This window comes from Xenopus laevis, chromosome 5S, assembly GCF_017654675.1.
Source record: "Xenopus laevis strain J_2021 chromosome 5S, Xenopus_laevis_v10.1, whole genome shotgun sequence".
NCBI lineage: Eukaryota > Metazoa > Chordata > Amphibia > Anura > Pipidae > Xenopus > Xenopus laevis.
Window position 1 is genome coordinate 133,588,605 of NC_054380.1, and position 18,420 is coordinate 133,607,024.

An 18,420-nucleotide genomic window follows, 5' to 3' on the forward strand; every position below is an offset into this window, starting at 1 on the left:
ACAGCTACATTTAAAGGTCAAGTAAAGCCTCAGATACATTCTGTTTCAGAGTTGCTCTACAGATGAGTACACACTTCCATGAATATTAAGTTATGCCTACATATCTGTCCTTTTGACTTACTACTGGTAGTCAGCTTGGCAAGGCTGATTTCAGGGTTGGGCAAAGAGCAAATATCTGATGCTTTAAATACATTTTATGTGTATTTGCATGTCATTTGCTGTTATTGAACTACAACTTCAAGTATTCTAGACTGTTAAAGGGTGGGAGTTGGAGTTTAACTGGAGAGTTGTGGTGTGAAAACGCCTGATTTGTGTAGTTTTGCATTATATGGGCCCCCACCTTCTTTCATTCTCTGCCTGGCCCCTTTAGATCACTTGTATATATCTGGAATTTCCCAAACTGCTCAGTTGGAGGTAGGAAGCTGCTCAAATTCTTTTAGGGACTGCTTTGTTTTTATGCAACTGGTGCTCAGATTTCTTTTCTTGCCCATATAAAATTCAATTAGCTCCCACTTACTCGCCCACTCCAAAGAGGAAATGATTCTCCGACTAAATTTAATGAGAAAGTTGCAAGAGAGGAAGTGATACACAGAGCTGCTCCCAACATAATTAGCCCCCTGAAATAAACCAGAGACAGGTAACCAAGTTGATTGTTACGTTATTAACCCATTCTGCTGCCAGAGAGTAACCCAGCATCTCATTGGAAGGGATTTCTGAAATGCAGAAGAGCCAGCTACTAAGTGAAACACCAGAGATATTATATTTATGTAGGATTCCTCTCCCATATATTTTCCCTTGCCTGATTTTAAATTATGTGCAGGGAACCAGTTCCCCATATTGTTTAAACTATAACCTGGCATTTTAATTTGAGACCCAAAAAGCCCCATAAGACTACATAAAAAGTGCCAGTACTTGGCAGTTTACAGTAGACCCTCTGGCATTTGCAGATTGCCAGTCTGGGTATCACCCGGCGACGGGCCAAGTCTACCGGGCGACCCGGCCAGCCACCACGATCCCCCTCGAATGACTGCATGCACAGAATGTGGCAGGGGAGGGAGTACTGGAAGGGCCCTGGTACCACCTTATTAGTAGATGTGGAGGAAAGAACATTGAGCATGTAGTAGAATGAGAAGAGGTGCCAGTGCTCCACTCATCAGTATGGTCTGCCTGAGTCTAGCTGTATGTGCTCTAAGCAAGGACTGCAGTTCTCTTTATGACTATGTCTTACACCTGTCGCATGGCTTTTAGACTACTAGCATACTCTTAAGGGAAGACACCACCAGGTAGGACCCAGTTCATGTTCCTAAGTTGTTTTGTTTTTTATTTTGTGTTATAACAGAGAAGAAGAAGGGAAGAGCTGCTGCCTTTTATCCAGCAAGTAACGACCCTTCTATGGATGAGGCTTATCAGCCTGTCACCAACCGCACTATGGCACCCGTGGGTGAGATGAACAGGGAGATGGCAGTGCTCAGCAACATCATGGCAGCATATTCCTTTATCACAGGTACTGTATGTAAGCTGATTAAAGTAGCGCCTATAATGCAATCTTCAGCTGCTGGAAGATACTGAGAATTGTAGTCTAGCAACTGATGGGTGGCAAGGTGGGCAAAACTGATACAGGGCTACTGTCTCCTTCTGGCCCTATCGACTCTACTTTGTGCTACTGTTACCTACTTTCCATATTGCCCCATCTTCCCCAATGTCTCTCTCTTGCCGTTTGGTTGCCAACTATTCCTACTGTGTCTCCCATCTTGCCTTAATGTCACCAACTTGGCCTACTCTCTCCATCTGCCAACCTCATACCACAGCAATTCTGGGCTTGATTCAGGATAAACATGCAATATATTGGCACTTTAATGGAAAAAAATTGGGGGTCCAGCTTTAATTCTATTGGGGCCCCAAGACAGGATCTACCTAAGCTTTCAGTGAGTGCTAGGAGTTGTACTTCTGTAACAAATGAAGACCCTAAAGGTCTTATCGCCAAACGAGCGGATCTCTCCCTGATATGCCCACATTAAGGTGGCGATATCGGGCTGATCTGATCATGGGCCCTAGGGCCCAATGATTGGATCATAATGGATCCGATAAGGGCGGTCGGATGGCGGGACCGCATAAATGCACAGATGCGGGCGTGATCCGATGGGATTTATAAACTGCCTGACCGACAGCTGATCGACTTTTGGCCAGATATCGATTGGGGAAGCCCGTCGGATGGCCCTACACATGGGCCAATAAATTGCCGACTCGGTCTGTCAGCAGCTTTTATCGGCCCGTGTATGAGGGCCTTTAGGTTGAGCCATCTTGACCTATTCTTTTTATCTGTGCTTTCTCTACATGCTGCCCCATTTTAATATCAAATATAACGTATACTCTCTGGGGGCCATATCAGTCACCCTGTTTGTACCCTGCATAGGGATACAGAGCATTGGATCTCCATCTGTTGACAAGCTCCCATCATCTCTCAAGCTTTGAAAGATGCTTCAACACTTTAAGGGTCAAAGGGTGCTTAGTATCTGCCAAGAACTGACCTAGTGGGAAAGTCTTTCCCGTGTTCAAGTTTGGTGGCTGCGTCACTGAGCTCAGGCTTCTCCATAACCTGCACAGTGTTTAGAAGATGACGGATTCCATAGGAATTTGCTCAGTTTATTGAGTCATCCTGTCTGGACCATGGAGACATGTCTGTGAATAAATATCATTTATAAAAGCCACTGCTCACTATCCAAAGCAAGAGGGGTTCACTGCCCCAAAGAACATTTACTCATACTCTTCTGTCAGATCTCAGAAGCTGTAAGCTTATGTGCATTATCGGAAGGAAGTTAGCTTCTTCCACACAAAGACAAATTGTATTTTGGTAGGATGTTTTTAATGGCCGTAGTTTCTCATGAGTAATGTCTTCTGGGCCATTTTCCATTCAGAAGGTTATTCTTGAATATAATGACACGTTAGATAAACATTTTTGTACATATCTGGGAATATTATATTTTTCGGCTTTCTGGTAAATACATGTGTTTTTTACTCACACTACAAAGAATTTAGTGTGTTTGACACTGAAGGAAAGATAAAAAAAAGAAAAACAAAAGTATTTTTAATAATTCCTCTTGACATCCAGCTGAGAGAATGAATTCACTGGCCTATGGCCTGCATTCTAGGAAGACTGCTATACCTGCTTTTCCACAGCCACACTCCCTTCCCAGAGACTATTATCCACTGTTACTATAGACACCATCTCTCCCTACTATACCTGCTATCCCACAGTCACACTCCCTTCCCAGAGACTATTATCCACTGTTACTATAGACACCATCTCTCCCTACTATACCTGCTATCCCACAGTCACACTCCCTTCCCAGAGACTATTATCCACTGTTACTATAGACACCATCTCTCCCTACTATACCTGCTATCCCACAGTCACACTCCCTTCCCAGAGATTATTATCCCACTGTTACTATAGACACCATCTCTCTCTACTATACCTGCTATCCCACAGTCACACTCCCTTCCCAGAGACTATTATCCACTGTTACTATAGGCACCATCTCTCCCTACTATACCTGCTATCCCACAGTCACACTCCCTTCCCAGAGACTATTATCCACTGTTACTATAGGCACCATCTCTCGCTACTATACCTGCTATCCCACAGTCACACTCCCTTCCCAGAGACTATTATCCATTGTTACTATAGGCACCATCTCTCCCTACTATACCTGCTATCCCACAGTCACACTCCCTTCCCAGAGACTATTATCCACTGTTACTATAGGCACCATCTCTCCCTACTATACCTGCTATCCCACAGTCACACTCCCTTCCCAGAGACTATTATCCACTGTTACTATAGGCACCATCTCTCCCTACTATACCTGCTATCCCACAGTCACACTCCCTTCCCAGAGACTATTACCCACTGTTACTATAGGCACCATCTCTCCCTACTATACCTGCTATCCCACAGTCACACTCCCTTCCCAGAGACTATTATCCCACTGTTACTATAGGCACCATCTCTCCCTACTATACCTGCTATCCCACAGTCACACTCCCTTCCCAGAGACTATTATCCATTGTTACTATAGGCACCATCTCTCCCTACTATACCTGCTATCCCACAGTCACACTCCCTTCCCAGAGACTATTATCCACTGTTACTATAGACACCATCTCTCCCTACTATACCTGCTATCCCACAGTCACACTCCCTTCCCAGAGACTATTATCCACTGTTACTATAGACACCATCTCTCCCTACTATACCTGCTATCCCACAGTCACACTCCCTTCCCAGAGATTATTATCCCACTGTTACTATAGACACCATCTCTCTCTACTATACCTGCTATCCCACAGTCACACTCCCTTCCCAGAGACTATTATCCACTGTTACTATAGGCACCATCTCTCCCTACTATACCTGCTATCCCACAGTCACACTCCCTTCCCAGAGACTATTATCCACTGTTACTATAGGCACCATCTCTCGCTACTATACCTGCTATCCCACAGTCACACTCCCTTCCCAGAGACTATTATCCATTGTTACTATAGGCACCATCTCTCCCTACTATACCTGCTATCCCACAGTCACACTCCCTTCCCAGAGACTATTATCCACTGTTACTATTAGGGATGTAGCGAACGTCGGAAAAAAAGTTCGCGAACATATTCGCGAACTTGCGCAAAAATGCGAGCGGTTCGCGAACGGTTCGCGAACCCCATAGACTTCAATGGGAAGGCGAACTTTAACATCTAGAAAAGACATTTCTGGCCAGAAAAATGATTTTAAAGTTGTTTAAAGGGTGCAACGACCTGGACAGTGGCATGCCAGAGGGGGATCAAGGGCAAAAATGTATCTGAAAAATCTGCCTGTGTGTGCTTGGAAGAGATAGTGTAGGGGGAGAGCTGTTAGTGATTTCAGGGACAGATGATAGTAAGTTTGCTGGCTAGTAATCTGCTTGATACTGCTCTGTATTGGAGGGACAGAAGTCTGCAGGGATTTGAGGGACATTTTAGCTTAGGTAGCTTTGCTGGCTAGTAATCTACTGTTCTCTTTAAACAACTGCCATACGTTGACCTTGTAGGCATTGTTTGCCCAGTTTTTTTGGACGCAGCCACTGAAGCACAGTTGCCATAAAAAATATGCCATATAAATGCTGAAAATAGTAATTTTTCGCCATACGTTGACCTTGTAGACATTGTTTGCCCAGTTTTTTTGGTTGCAGCCACTGAAGCACAGTTGCCAGAAAAAATATGCCATATAAATGCTGAAAATAGTCATTTTTTGCCATACGTTGACCTTGTAGGCATTGTTTGTCCAGTTTTTTGGTCGCAGCCACTGAAGCACAGTTGCCAGAAAAAATATGCCATATAAATGCTGAAAATAGTAATTTTTTGCCATATACGTTGAGTCAACGTATGGCAAAAAATGACTATTTTCAGCATTTATATGGCATATTTTTTCTGGCCTCTGTGCTTCAGTGGCTGCGGCCAAAAAAACTGGGCAAACAATGCCTACAAGGTCAACGTATACACTACTACAGCGGTGGATACGGATTACGTAAAATATATTATGGCTGCTTGAAAAAAGTCACTCCGGTGTTTTTTCTGGAGACGGTAATATTATGGATATTTAGACAGAATGTGAACAAGGTCACACAGCTAGATGGCGGGTTGAAGAAAACAGTGTGCAAATAATGCCTACAAGGTCAACGTATACACTACTACAGCGGTGGATACGGATTACGTAAAATATATGAATGCTGCTTGAAAAAAGTCACTCCGGTGTTTTTTCTGGAGACGGTAATATTATGGATATTTAGACAGAATGTGAACAAGGTCACACAGCTAGATGGCGGGTTGAAGAAAACAGTGTGCAAATAATGCCTACAGGGCAAATAATGCCTAAAAGGTCAACTTATACACTACTACAGCGGTAGTAAAATAAAAAAAGTAAAATAAAAAAAAAATGAATATTAAAAAAAAAAAATTAAATTTGGTGCTGCTGAACTACTAGGAGCAGCAGATTAGCACACCAGTCCCACTCCCCAACACTGCTAGACTAATAGCACTGGGCTCTTATAGTAGTAGTAGTAGTAGTAGTAAAACAACAAAAAAATAAATAAAAGCAGTCCTTACAAGGACTACTGTTATTGCAGCAGTCAGCAGATGAGATCAGAAGCAGGACAGCTGCCCACTGCAGCTACATACAGAGCACTGCAGTAGAAGGTAGATTACTAGCCAGCAAAGCTACCTAAGCTTAAATGTCCCTCAAACCCCTGCAGACTTCTGTCCCTCCAATAACAGAGCAGTATCAAAACGATTACTAGCCAGCAAACTTTCAACTGTCCCTGAAATCACTAACAGGCAGCAGCTCTCTCCCTACACTATCTCTTCAGCACACACAGGCAGAGTGAAAAAACGCTGCAGGGCTTCGGTTTTTATAGGGAAGGGGAGTGGTCCAGGGGAGAGCTTCCTGATTGGCTGCCATGTACCTGCTGGTCTGGGGTGAGAGGGCAAAAAAAAGCGCCAACAATGGCGAACCCAAAATGGCGAACGTCGCGCGACGTTCGCGAACTTCCGGCGAGCGCGAACACCCGATGTTCGCGCGAACAAGTTCGCCGGCGAACAGTTCGCGACATCTCTAGTTACTATAGGCACCATCTCTCCCTACTATACCTGCTATCCCACAGTCACACTCCCTTCCCAGAGACTATTATCCACTGTTACTATAGGCACCATCTCTCCCTACTATACCTGCTATCCCACAGTCACACTCCCTTCCCAGAGACTATTACCCACTGTTACTATAGGCACCATCTCTCCCTACTATACCTGCTATCCCACAGTCACACTCCCTTCCCAGAGACTATTATCCCACTGTTACTATAGGCACCATCTCTCCCTACTATACCTGCTATCCCACAGTCACACTCCCTTCCCAGAGACTATTATCCACTGTTACTATAGGCACCATCTCTCCCTACTTTACCTGCTATCCCACAGTCACACTCCCTTCCCAGAGACTATTATCCACTGTTACTATAGGCACCATCTCTCCCTACTATACCTGCTATCCCACAGTCACACTCCCTTCCCAGAGACTATTATCCACTGTTACTATAGGCACCGTCTCTCCCTACTATACCTGTTATCCCACAGTCACACTCCCTTCCCAGAGACTATTATCCACTGTTACTATAGGCACCATCTCTCCCTACTATACCTGCTATCCCACAGTCACACTCCCTTCCCAGAGACTATTATCCCACTGTTACTATAGGCACCATCTCTCCCTACTATACCTGTTATCCCACAGTCACACTCCCTTCCCAGAGACTATTATCCACTGTTACTATAGACACAATCTCTCCCTACTATACCTGCTATCCCACAGTCACACTCCCTTCCCAGAGACTATTATCCACTGTTACTATAGGCACCATCTCTCCCTACTATACCTGCTATCCCACAGTCACACTCCCTTCCCAGAGACTATTATCCCACTGTTACTATAGGCACCATCTCTCCCTACTATACCTGCTATCCCACAGTCACACTCCCTTCCCAGAGACTATTATCCACTGTTACTATAGGCACCGTCTCTCCCTACTATACCTGTTATCCCACAGTCACACTCCCTTCCCAGAGACTATTATCCCACTGTTACTATAGACACCATCTCTCCCTACTATACCTGCTATCCCACAGTCACACTCCCTTCCCAGAGACTATTATCCCACTGTTACTATAGACACCATCTCTCCCTACTATACCTGCTATCCCACAGTCACACTCCCTTCCCAGAGACTATTATCCACTGTTACTATAGACACCATCTCTCCCTACTATACCTGCTATCCCACAGTCACACTCCCTTCCCAGAGACTATTATCCACTGTTACTATAGACACCATCTCTCCCTACTATACCTGCTATCCCACAGTCACACTCCCTTCCCAGAAACTATTATCCACTGTTCCTATAGGCACCATCTCTCCCTACTATACCTGCTATCCCACAGTCACATTCCCTTCCCAGAGACTATTATCCACTGTTACTATAGGCACCATCTCTCCCTACTTTACCTGCTATCCCACAGTCACACTCCCTTCCCAGAGACTATTATCCACTGTTACTATAGGCACCGTCTCTCCCTACTATACCTGTTATCCCACAGTCACACTCCCTTCCCAGAGACTATTATCCACTGTTACTATAGGCACCATCTCTCCCTACTATACCTGCTATCCAGGGCCGCCATCAGGGGGGGACAGGGGGGACAAGCGTACCGGGCCCGGGCATGAAGGGGGGCCCGGCAGCGCTGCATTTTTTTGAAGATCCGGGCCCCCCTTACGAGCGCCCGAGCCGTACGTCTTGCCTCTTCAGTGCCGAATGCGGAAGTGCCGAAAAGCCGAAGCCGATGCAACGAAAAGACCCGAAGTCACGGAAAAAGCCGAAGTCCCGAAGTCACGAAGCGCCGAAAAGACCCGAAGTCACGAAAACAGCCGAAGCCGAAGTCCTGAAGCAGCGCAAAGACCCGAAGTCACGAAAACAGCCGAAGCCGAAGTCCTGAAGCGGTGAAAAGACCCGAAGTCACGAAAGGAGGCGAAGTTGAAGTACTGAAGCCATGAGTTCAATTCTACTGAACACCAGTTTGTGTTTTTTTTTTTTTTAATCCCCTGGCCACCAATGTATTATTTTAATATTCTATAGGCCCCTGCCACCAATCTTTTTTTTAAAACTTTTGTTTTTGGGGCCCCAATTTTTTTTTTTAACTCGTAAGGGGCCCCTTGCCACCATTGTTTTTTTTTGGGTTTTTTTTTTAAAAAAAAATTAATTTTCTTTTTGGTGGCCCCAAATTTTTTTAACTTGTAAGGGGGCCCCTGCCACCAGTTTTTTTTTTTTTTCAAAAAAAAATTATTTTTTTTTTAAATTTTTTTTGGGGCCCCAATTTGTTTTTAACTTGTAAGGGGGCCCCTGCCACCATTTTTTTTTTTTTCAAAAAAATTTTTTTTTCTCCAAATTTTTTTTTTGGGGCCCCAATTTGTTTTTAACTTATAAGGGGGCCCCTGCCGCCAATGTTTTTTTTTTTTTTCAAAAAAAATGAATTTTTTTTCAAATTTTTTTTTGGGGCCCCAATTTGTTTTTAACTTATAAGGGGGCCCCTGCCGCCAATGTTTTTTTTTTTTTTCAAAAAAAAATTAATTTTTTTTCAAATTTTTTTTTGGGGCCCCAATTTGTTTTTAACTTAGAAGGGGGCCCCTGCCACCAATGTTTGTTTATTTTTTAGTTTTTTTTACATTTTTTTTTGTTGGGGCCCCAAGTTTTTTTTAACAGGGGGCCCCTGCCACCAATGTTTTTTTAAAAAAAAAATTTTAATTTTTTTTTTTTGGGGCCCCAATTTTTTTTATAAGGGGGCCCTGACCATCAATAGCTTTTTACAACTTGTGTGGGGGGGGGGGGTTACTTTTTTAGCGCTGATGTCTGTGTGGTCTTTTAACTGCGATGTGGGCGGGATATGGGGCGGAGCTTGGTCGTCAGTGTGGGCGGGGCCCAGGGGGCCCCAAAAATTTTGTTGTACGGGGCCCCGTGATTTCTAATGGCGGCCCTGCTGCTATCCCACAGTCACACTCCCTTCCCAGAGACTATTATCCCACTGTTACTATAGGCACCATCTCTCCCTACTATACCTGTTATCCCACAGTCACACTCCCTTCCCAGAGACTATTATCCACTGTTACTATAGACACAATCTCTCCCTACTATACCTGCTATCCCACAGTCACACTCCCTTCCCAGAGACTATTATCCACTGTTACTATAGGCACCATCTCTCCCTACTATACCTGCTATCCCACAGTCACACTCCCTTCCCAGAGACTGTTATCCACTGTTACTATAGACACCATTTCTCCCTACTATACCTGCTATCCCACAGTCACACTCCCTTCCCAGAGACTATTATCCCATTGTTACTATAGACACCATCTCTCCCTACTATACCTGCTATCCCACAGTCACACTCCCTTCCCAGAGACTATTATCCCACTGTTACTATAGACACCATCTCTCCCTACTATACCTGCTATCCCACAGTCACACTCCCTTCCCAGAAACTATTATCCACTGTTACTATAGACACCATCTCTCCCTACTATACCTGCTATCCCACAGTCACACTCCCTTCCCAGAGACTATTATCCCACTGTTACTATATATTATTACTAAATGCCATATTTCATGCTAAAGGGAAATTTATGGTGCATTATTAAGCTTCACCACAATCTGTTCTGCAGTTCTGTGTGTAAGTGGGGACCAGGCCACCCTCCCCCCATGAAAGCTCTGGTGGGCTGCCCTGAACATTAAAAATCCGCTTTTTTAAGTGCAGCACCTGCTACTTGTTTTTTAGCGATATGTGTAAGGAGACACACACAGCTGACTCTTGCCCATAAATACCCTTACATTCCTCTGCTTTTCTGTGGTTTGTTGGGCTGCTAGAATTAATCAATATTACAAACAATACTCACTGTGCCATCGATTGCCAGCTGTTGTACAAAATTCATATCATAAAAGAGGAGTTTGATCAGGAAACCTGACCATATTTGCCATAGCATTTGTCACTTCCGGCCAAATATATCTGCCAATCAAAACGAATCAATACACATTTACAGCTTTCGTACAGCTTTATTTTAAGTTTGTGCACTGATGACTAGAAGATCTTGTGCAGGAATTTACAATAACATGGTCCCAACACTGATGAACAATACTTGTTGCAGTGATCACAACTTTACTACCCTGCCAAATGTTTTCTTTGCTGGCTCTCAAGGAATCTATTCGAAGGCACTTGCCAATCTTCTGGGGTGACAATCACTTGTCAATCTTCTGGGGAGGGCTTACAGCATTTTGATCACCAATACTTTTGGTACAGTATTCACTTTAATACAAGACGCTGGTGACCAGTCACCTGTGGTTAAAGTTGTGTTCCATAGCCGACAAAGCAGTGGTTGATGAACTTTCTTCAGTTCACATCCCACTTGAAGACCCATCCTTTGGTCAAAGCCTCCTTAGTGCATAACAAGTTCACAAATATAGGGAAACATTGATGTATCTGGCATTTATCCAAAGTTCCAAGAATATCTAGGACAGCCAATAGGTTTTCAACCCAAATTTCATCCTCCTTGACCCTCTGGCCCAGCTTTTAGAAGAGCAATATTCCACAAATCTCACCCTAACTGGCCTCCTGCTATTACTCCAGTCTACCTAATGGGTGCCTGCCCATGTAAACCACCACCCTGAAACAATAATAAAGGAGAGTGTCGTATACTAGAATGTTGTGTAGATAATTGGCATCATGTAGATAAAGCCACCTGCAGAGTTAATAAGCATGAGCGTGTATTGGATTTGGCACATACTGGCTGGACTCCAAGCCACGTTTACTGCTGATTGTTGTGACAAATGAAGCACATCTGCACTTACTTTCATATTACATTATACATCCCCAGCAAGTTCCACTAAATTGAATGTCATTTTCTGCTTCTGCTGAAAGAAAACACGTCTTGAGGCATATACAACGAGCAGCTTCATGAGGAAACCTATTTCCTCATCTACTCGATCATGGAACAACTGCAAGAAACTGGGGGAGGGGGGGTAATATATGACAGATGAGAATTATTCTGCTCTCCAGTTGTTGAATGGAGAGATCCCAATAGTGAGAAAGACAAGGGCAGCTTCTCTCTGGGAAAACTCATATCATACAAGTTTATTTATGATTTAGATCATAGGTCCCAAGCTGAGTCCCTATTAATTATAGAAGGGTTCAGAACAGGGAAAAGGGGATCCCAGACTGAGGATAATATTTCTGGTGCACTGATATATAAACTCCTTGAACAATGTATATCCATAACCTCATGGGGTCATGAGTGAAGTTTGAGCAGCAATTGGGGCTTCAAACCAAGAAGTCAGAAAACTTACTTAAATTAGCTTATTTCTACTATACTCCAATTACTGTTGTATGGGGCCACTGGAGAACTCTTTCTCTACTGTCTGTGGATGACATTTCTTGGTCAGAGCAATTACGGCTGAGACACATGGTCAGATTCGGGGAGATTAGTCGCCCGGCGACAAATGTCTTCTTCTTCAGGGCGACTAATCTCCATCGGAGCACTTTGTTTTTTGAAGTCGCCCGAAGTTTCCTCGTGAGGTAACTTCAGAAAATGAAGCGCTTAAAGTGCCATCCCGCCAGCAATTTACATTCTAGCAGGCGGAAAGGCAGTTCGGGGAGATTAGTCGCCCCGAAGAAGAGAAGATTTGTCGCCGGGCGACTAATCTTCCCGAATCTGACCGTGTGTCTCTGCCCATACCAATTAATACAGACAAATAGGGCTCCCTGTGCATAATAATTTACACAAAGGGAATTGATAGAGAAACTGCAAACCTTCCATTTACTTTGAGATACGCTGATGAATTATCTGACCGTAATTATGCTGATATTTGCCCAATGACTAAACCACAGGAAAGAGACCGGTCACTAGTGCAGAGGAGGAGAATGGATTGAAAATAATAAATCAACCCAGGAGTTCTTTTTCGGTGGTCTGGGCTTCAAGCCAAACTGGTTCCTTTCAGTATAAAAAATGGATGTTATGAAAAGCTAAAGTTTCATTTTTTGGCACAGAGGCAATGACTGGGATACAATCAGTTGTGTCCAATAACAGATACTGAATATTTCCTGTATAGTAGAGGCACATGTGAAAGGGGTGCTGTTTGGCCCACTCATACTCATACCCCATACAAATAATTGTTGTGCTTGCTTAAAGGGGAACTATCACAAAAATGAAACTTTCTAAATACAATCGATTAAAAATTCTGTACCGTTTCTGAAATAATCAAGTTTATCTTCACTATCCCTCTCTCAGCATCTGTTTCTCTTCATTCTCTCTTCATGCAGCAGTTGGGTGTCAGATATTTATTGACAGTTAGATCCAATATATCTTATAGGGGGGCTCTTTTTGCCTAGAAGATGTATTAGAGCTCACTCTATTAAACTCACCAGACATCATGTCTCTCTACATGCAGAATTTGTGCAAAAGGCAGTTATTTTTTTTTGGTTTTGTTTGTACTGGAATCAGTTATTTGAGTGAGCTCTAATAAATCTGCTAGGAAAGGAGCCCCCCTATAACATATATTGGAATATTCATCTGACACCCAACTGCTGCATGAAGACAGAATGAGGAGAAACAGATGCTGAGAGAGGGAAAGTGAACATAAACTTGATTATTTCATTGGTGTGTGTTTAAATTAATATTTCAACTGTAAAAAAGTGAATTGGGTTTGGACAATAATTTATAAATCCAAGCAAAATAATGGTCATTCCCAGTACATAGGTCCCACAATAAAAAGACCCCTGGGTACAGTATATATTTATTCTACTTAATCCCAATCCATCCAGAGCGATTTACCATTTTATATTTTGACAGGTAACTGTCATAACTATTTATCATTTTGGACATTCCAGTGGTTTTGATGTGATATGATCCCTCAGAATTCCATGGGGGAGCCCCCCTGACAAGGGTTTAGCTCAGATGAATTCCTTCATAGCTTTTGAGTGATATACTCTACGCTAGAATTCCACCCCTGGGATGTCGCCTCTAGGGCTGGTGCGTGACAGCTCTGGTGCACAGGAATTCTTTATGGAAATGTGTTTATTTGGTACTAAGGAATAAAAGAAACATTAGATTGAAGGAATTGCATTCAACCTTGCCAAAACCCTTGTAACCCTTGCTTTGGAGCATTTTAAGGTGGAATTAAGGTACTTACCTGTTGGAAGCCAATCACACCTGGGAAACCTCTTTTATTAGCGAGAGTCCCATCTCAATGACTCTTATTACTAATATTTAATGGAACGTTTCCACAGGGCAAGCCATCTCCTCCCATGTAGCAGTAGAGACAGAAGACTTCTCCTTCTCACACTAGGCTTACATGATTATAGTTCTTCCAAACGGGGGATATTTGGCATGTGGTGTGTTGCAAGTAGGGATGTAGCGAACTGCCGATTTGGTGTTCGCGAACGCCGTTCGCGAACACCGGCAAAAAATGCGAACGTTCGCGAACAGTTTGCGAACTTCGAACACCCGCTAAAATCGTTCGATTCGAACGTTCGAAGGATTTTTCATTCGAATCGAACGTTCGAAGGATTTTAATCGTTCGCTCGAAGGATTTTCATTCGAATCGAACGTTCGAAGGATTTTAATCGTTCGAACGAATGGAAATCGTTCGAACGAATGGAAATCGTTCGAACGAATGGAAATCGTTCGATTTTAGCGGTCGAATGGTCGAACGCGAACTCAAACTGCGAACGTTCCCAAACGTTCGCGAACAATCGGCGGACGCGAACGGTCGAAGTTCGCGCAAACAAGTTCGCCGGCGAACAGTTCGCTACATCCCTAGTTGCAAGTCACCAATCAATCCACACGGGGCAAAAATAACCTTTTTGAATCTGAAATGTGTCAAAATAAGCTTTCTGAATCTAAAATCTGCCAAGCATCGAGCCCTAATGTAAACAATAGCCTAAGTGACCTAAGTGAAGTTGGGGAGCAGGGACTCTGTTAACAATGTAAAGTTAGTGGTAGACAGTTCTGTCTGAGATCGTATTCAGGGTCGACTGGAACACTGGGGGCCCACCGGGGCTGTGATACCAAGGGCCCTCCTAGCAGTCCCTGGGGGCCCCCTCCCAACTGGCAAACGTCTATGCGTATGCGCGGACGCCAGAAACCCCACACGCATGAGCAAATGCCGGCCGCACATTGCGGCACTTCAGCTGTTTCTTAACGGGGGGGGGGGTGATCGGGGGAGCAGGTTTGGGCCGGTGGAGGCCCATGAGGGCAGGGGCCCACTGGATCTTTTCCTGGTGTCCTGCTGGCCCAGTCCAACCCTGATTATATTGCCCTGGTTAAGAACCACTTATGTCTTAGTTTTCCTTTATTTCGAAGAAACAAGTATTGAGAGTTGTAGGTGAGCTTGAAAAACCTTTACTCTTTAAGGCTCTAGGCCTCTACCCTTGTGGAGGACCCATATGTGATTTAGATAACATCTGGGGAGTTGTCCTTAAAATTGATTTTGACAATTGCATAGAAATGTCTAAGCAGTTTTCTGCACCATTCCAGTTTCAGTGTGCTCATTATCCTTTATTCATGTAACTCAAACATGTCTCTGTTAACCACAAAAACACGTGTCTACCTCATCTCTGACTCTCAATGTATGTTTTCCTTAGAAAATCCAGAGAGAGCTGCATTGTATTTCGTATCAGGAGTATGCATCGGGCTCATTCTCACCCTGGTGGCGCTGGTAATGAGGATATCCTGCCAGGCGGACTGTAAAAGGACCACTGTGAAGAAGGTTCCCAGGAGGCAGGACAGTGACAGTGACTCCAGCGATAGCGACGATGACTCCGACACCGCGTCAGACTTGTCAGCTAGGAGGCATCGACGCTTTGAGAGAACTTTAAACATGAACGTTTTTACCTCTGCCGAGGAGTTGGAGAGGGCACAGAGGCTTGAAGAACGGGAGCGCATCATCCGGGAAATATGGATGAACGGGCAACCGGACATCCCAGGAACAAGAAGTCTCAATCGATACTATTAGCGAACAACCACATTTCTCTGGGGTTAATTTTCACATTCTTCTGGTTTTCTTAAATAATCAGATGGACCAATGAAAAGAAGAGCTTGTGTTCACCTGGAAAACGAATTAAGGGAACCGCCTGAAGGATATATTAAAAGCTTCTCTAGGCATTTCTCCAGGTTTTGCTTGAAGAAGGCCTATTCTTTGTTGGACTTGATGCTGATATACAGCATAATATGCTATGACATAATGGGGCCGTTTTACTGGCGTGGACAATCGGACTCCCCAAAGCAGGAAACCTGCTACAATTTATGGGCATTTTCATGGAGGTGCAGAAAAGAGCTTTCCACCTCTGTGCTTACTGATGGAACGTTAGAAACTATGTAAGACTTTTGGAGTCTCTCCCAGCATTTAAACTGACACCTCAGGGACTGAAATACAATATTTGTGTGAGTGGGCCAGGAGTTTGGGATTCTTGGAGTGCCACAATATGTGATCTCTATGCAGGGCATTGGGTCGCCAAGGTTGGTTGGGCATTGGGTCAGCAAGGTTGGATTTAGGGTAGAGCAGAGAGGGCATTTGCTATGGGTGACTGCCTTCACAAAAAATTGGAGAACATCCAAATGGCATATATGCTTATTATTCATCTTAGGGGTGTTGACCATGTGACCCTTTGACTTTTGTCAAACTACACCTACCAGAATCCCTAGAGATGCTGGGTGTTTTGGTTAAGCAAGAGCTAGAGGGTAGCGGGTTGGACATCCTTGATGTACCCCATTTTTTCTTTCAAACCTAGAAGGAGCCTCGTTCCTCCGACCCTGTGTGTCAGGCAGTAACAGCCTCAGAGAGGTTGAATTTTTGTTTTCATGTTTGTTTCAAATATATATAAATATCTATTTTTGGAGATAACTGCGCAGTGTTGTGCCTTATTAATTATCTGTGTGTCCAGCCATGTTTTCTCTATGGATAGCAGTGCACAGTTTTTTTTTTATATAAATATATTTTATGAGAGGGAAAATCCATTGTTTGTACTCTGAAGAATAAAGAGACCAAATGTGTCTGAAGAGCAGTGAAACAAATAAACCAAATTATGGTTTTGTATTTATTTTGGGTTCTTGGAATCTTGTGTCACTTTGTTTTATGGCCAAAGGAAAAACCTTGACTTCGAGGGCCACTATTTAGTCGTTTTTATTTCTCCATTGCATCAATCTGGTGGAAACATTAAGCAGTAAATGTACAGTTGTTATCCTCATATGACTCCAGCTAGATATTATGAAGGTTATTTATTTGGATGTATCTGTACTGCCATAGTCATGTAGCTATAATCATATCATTTCCCATAATCATCCTCATATGTTATAATCCAATGATAAGAATCTGGGAGAAAGGGCAAAGCCCTGTAGCACAGTCAGCATTGAGTTGGGTAACTGGGGACCCACTGGGACTACCACCACCACCTTCCTTTATCAACCCCAACCCACCCTCTTCCAACCTTGAATGTGCCCAAATGAACATGCTGCACTTTATTATATAGAAGATCTGACTCTTCCATGTTTGGGGTGAAATGATGTCAAGGGCATGACCAGCCTAACAGGGCCATATATGGAAATAGGGACTCCATGGACGACACACCCAACCGCACTGTGCAACTGTGATATTGTGACCAGTTCCAGTGGGCAATGGGGCAGTATTGGTGGAGCACTGGTTCAGTTCAGGATAGAGGTGGGAGGATGATGGAGGGGGTCGAGGGAATAAATGAAGGTTGTAGGACAATAGCTGGAACTTTACACACATACATATATAATATATGATATTGCTTATAGAAATCCAGACATGGAAGAGAAGTCAGGGTATTCTGCAACTGATATGAAAATGAAGAATACTGTATGTAGGGAATTCTTCATTATACTGCAAACATGCAGAATACAGGTATGGACCTGTTATCCAGAATGCTCGGGACCTGGGATAACGGAAGTTTCCGTAATTTGGATCTTCATACCTTAAGTCTACTAGAAAATCATTTAAACATTAAATAAACCCAATAGGCTGGTTTTGCTTCCAATAAAGATTAATTATATCTTAGTTGGGATCAAGTACAAGCTACTGTTTTATTATTACACATACACCCTGAGGGGGTGCGGGCCCTGGCCCGCTTGCTCCCCCTGCTCCCCCGTTAGTTCCGCCACTGAATAAACTCTCCGAACTGCCTTCCCGCCAGCTATGGGAGATGGCCTTTCCGTAATTCAGAGCTTTCTGGATAATGGGTTTCTGGATAACATATCCCATACAGGTTCAAATACAAATCTCCCGGTACAGCAGTTATTAAGCAGGAGACCTAACTCTATGCAATGAGACTAATTACATTCCAAAAAGAGCAGAAAGAATTCTAGCCAAGTACTGAATCGTTCCCATGGAAATCTTGTTTTTATTGTGGGAGTAAGTTGAAACGATGGATTGATATCCTGGAGGATAATGCGTTGGGCATATTAGGACCAGCAATAGAATATAGATAGCTTTCCACTGATTAAAATAACTTAATTTGTAGCCCATAACTGCATATCATTTTACAGTTCAACTGGGTTATTTTCTAGCGAAAGCAAACGGGCGGTCGGATCGCGGGACCGCATCAACGAACAGATGCGGCCGCGATCCGACGGGATTTTTAGTCCCATACAATCGAGATCTGCCCGACTTTCGGCCAGATCTCGATCGGGGAAGCCCGTTGGGGGCCCCCATACATGGGCCAATAAGCTGCCGACTTGGCCTGTCGGCAGCTTTTATCGGCCCGTGTATGGCCACCTTAAG

General features: G+C 43.7%; 1 protein-coding gene across 1 annotated transcript in view; it reads left to right on the forward strand.

Moving 5' to 3' along the window:
• eva1a.S (eva-1 homolog A S homeolog) overlaps window positions 1–16,698 on the forward strand; it is a 45,481-nt gene extending 28,783 nt beyond the window's left edge. Inside the window, exons 3-4 of the mRNA XM_018265987.2 lie at window positions 1,340–1,504; window positions 15,266–16,698. Of these exons, the coding sequence (XP_018121476.1) occupies window positions 1,393–1,504; window positions 15,266–15,636 (483 nt within the window). The 5' untranslated portion in view covers window positions 1,340–1,392 and the 3' untranslated portion in view covers window positions 15,637–16,698. The remainder of the gene's footprint in view (window positions 1–1,339; window positions 1,505–15,265) is intronic.
• The last annotated feature ends 1,722 nt before the right edge of the window (window positions 16,699–18,420 follow it).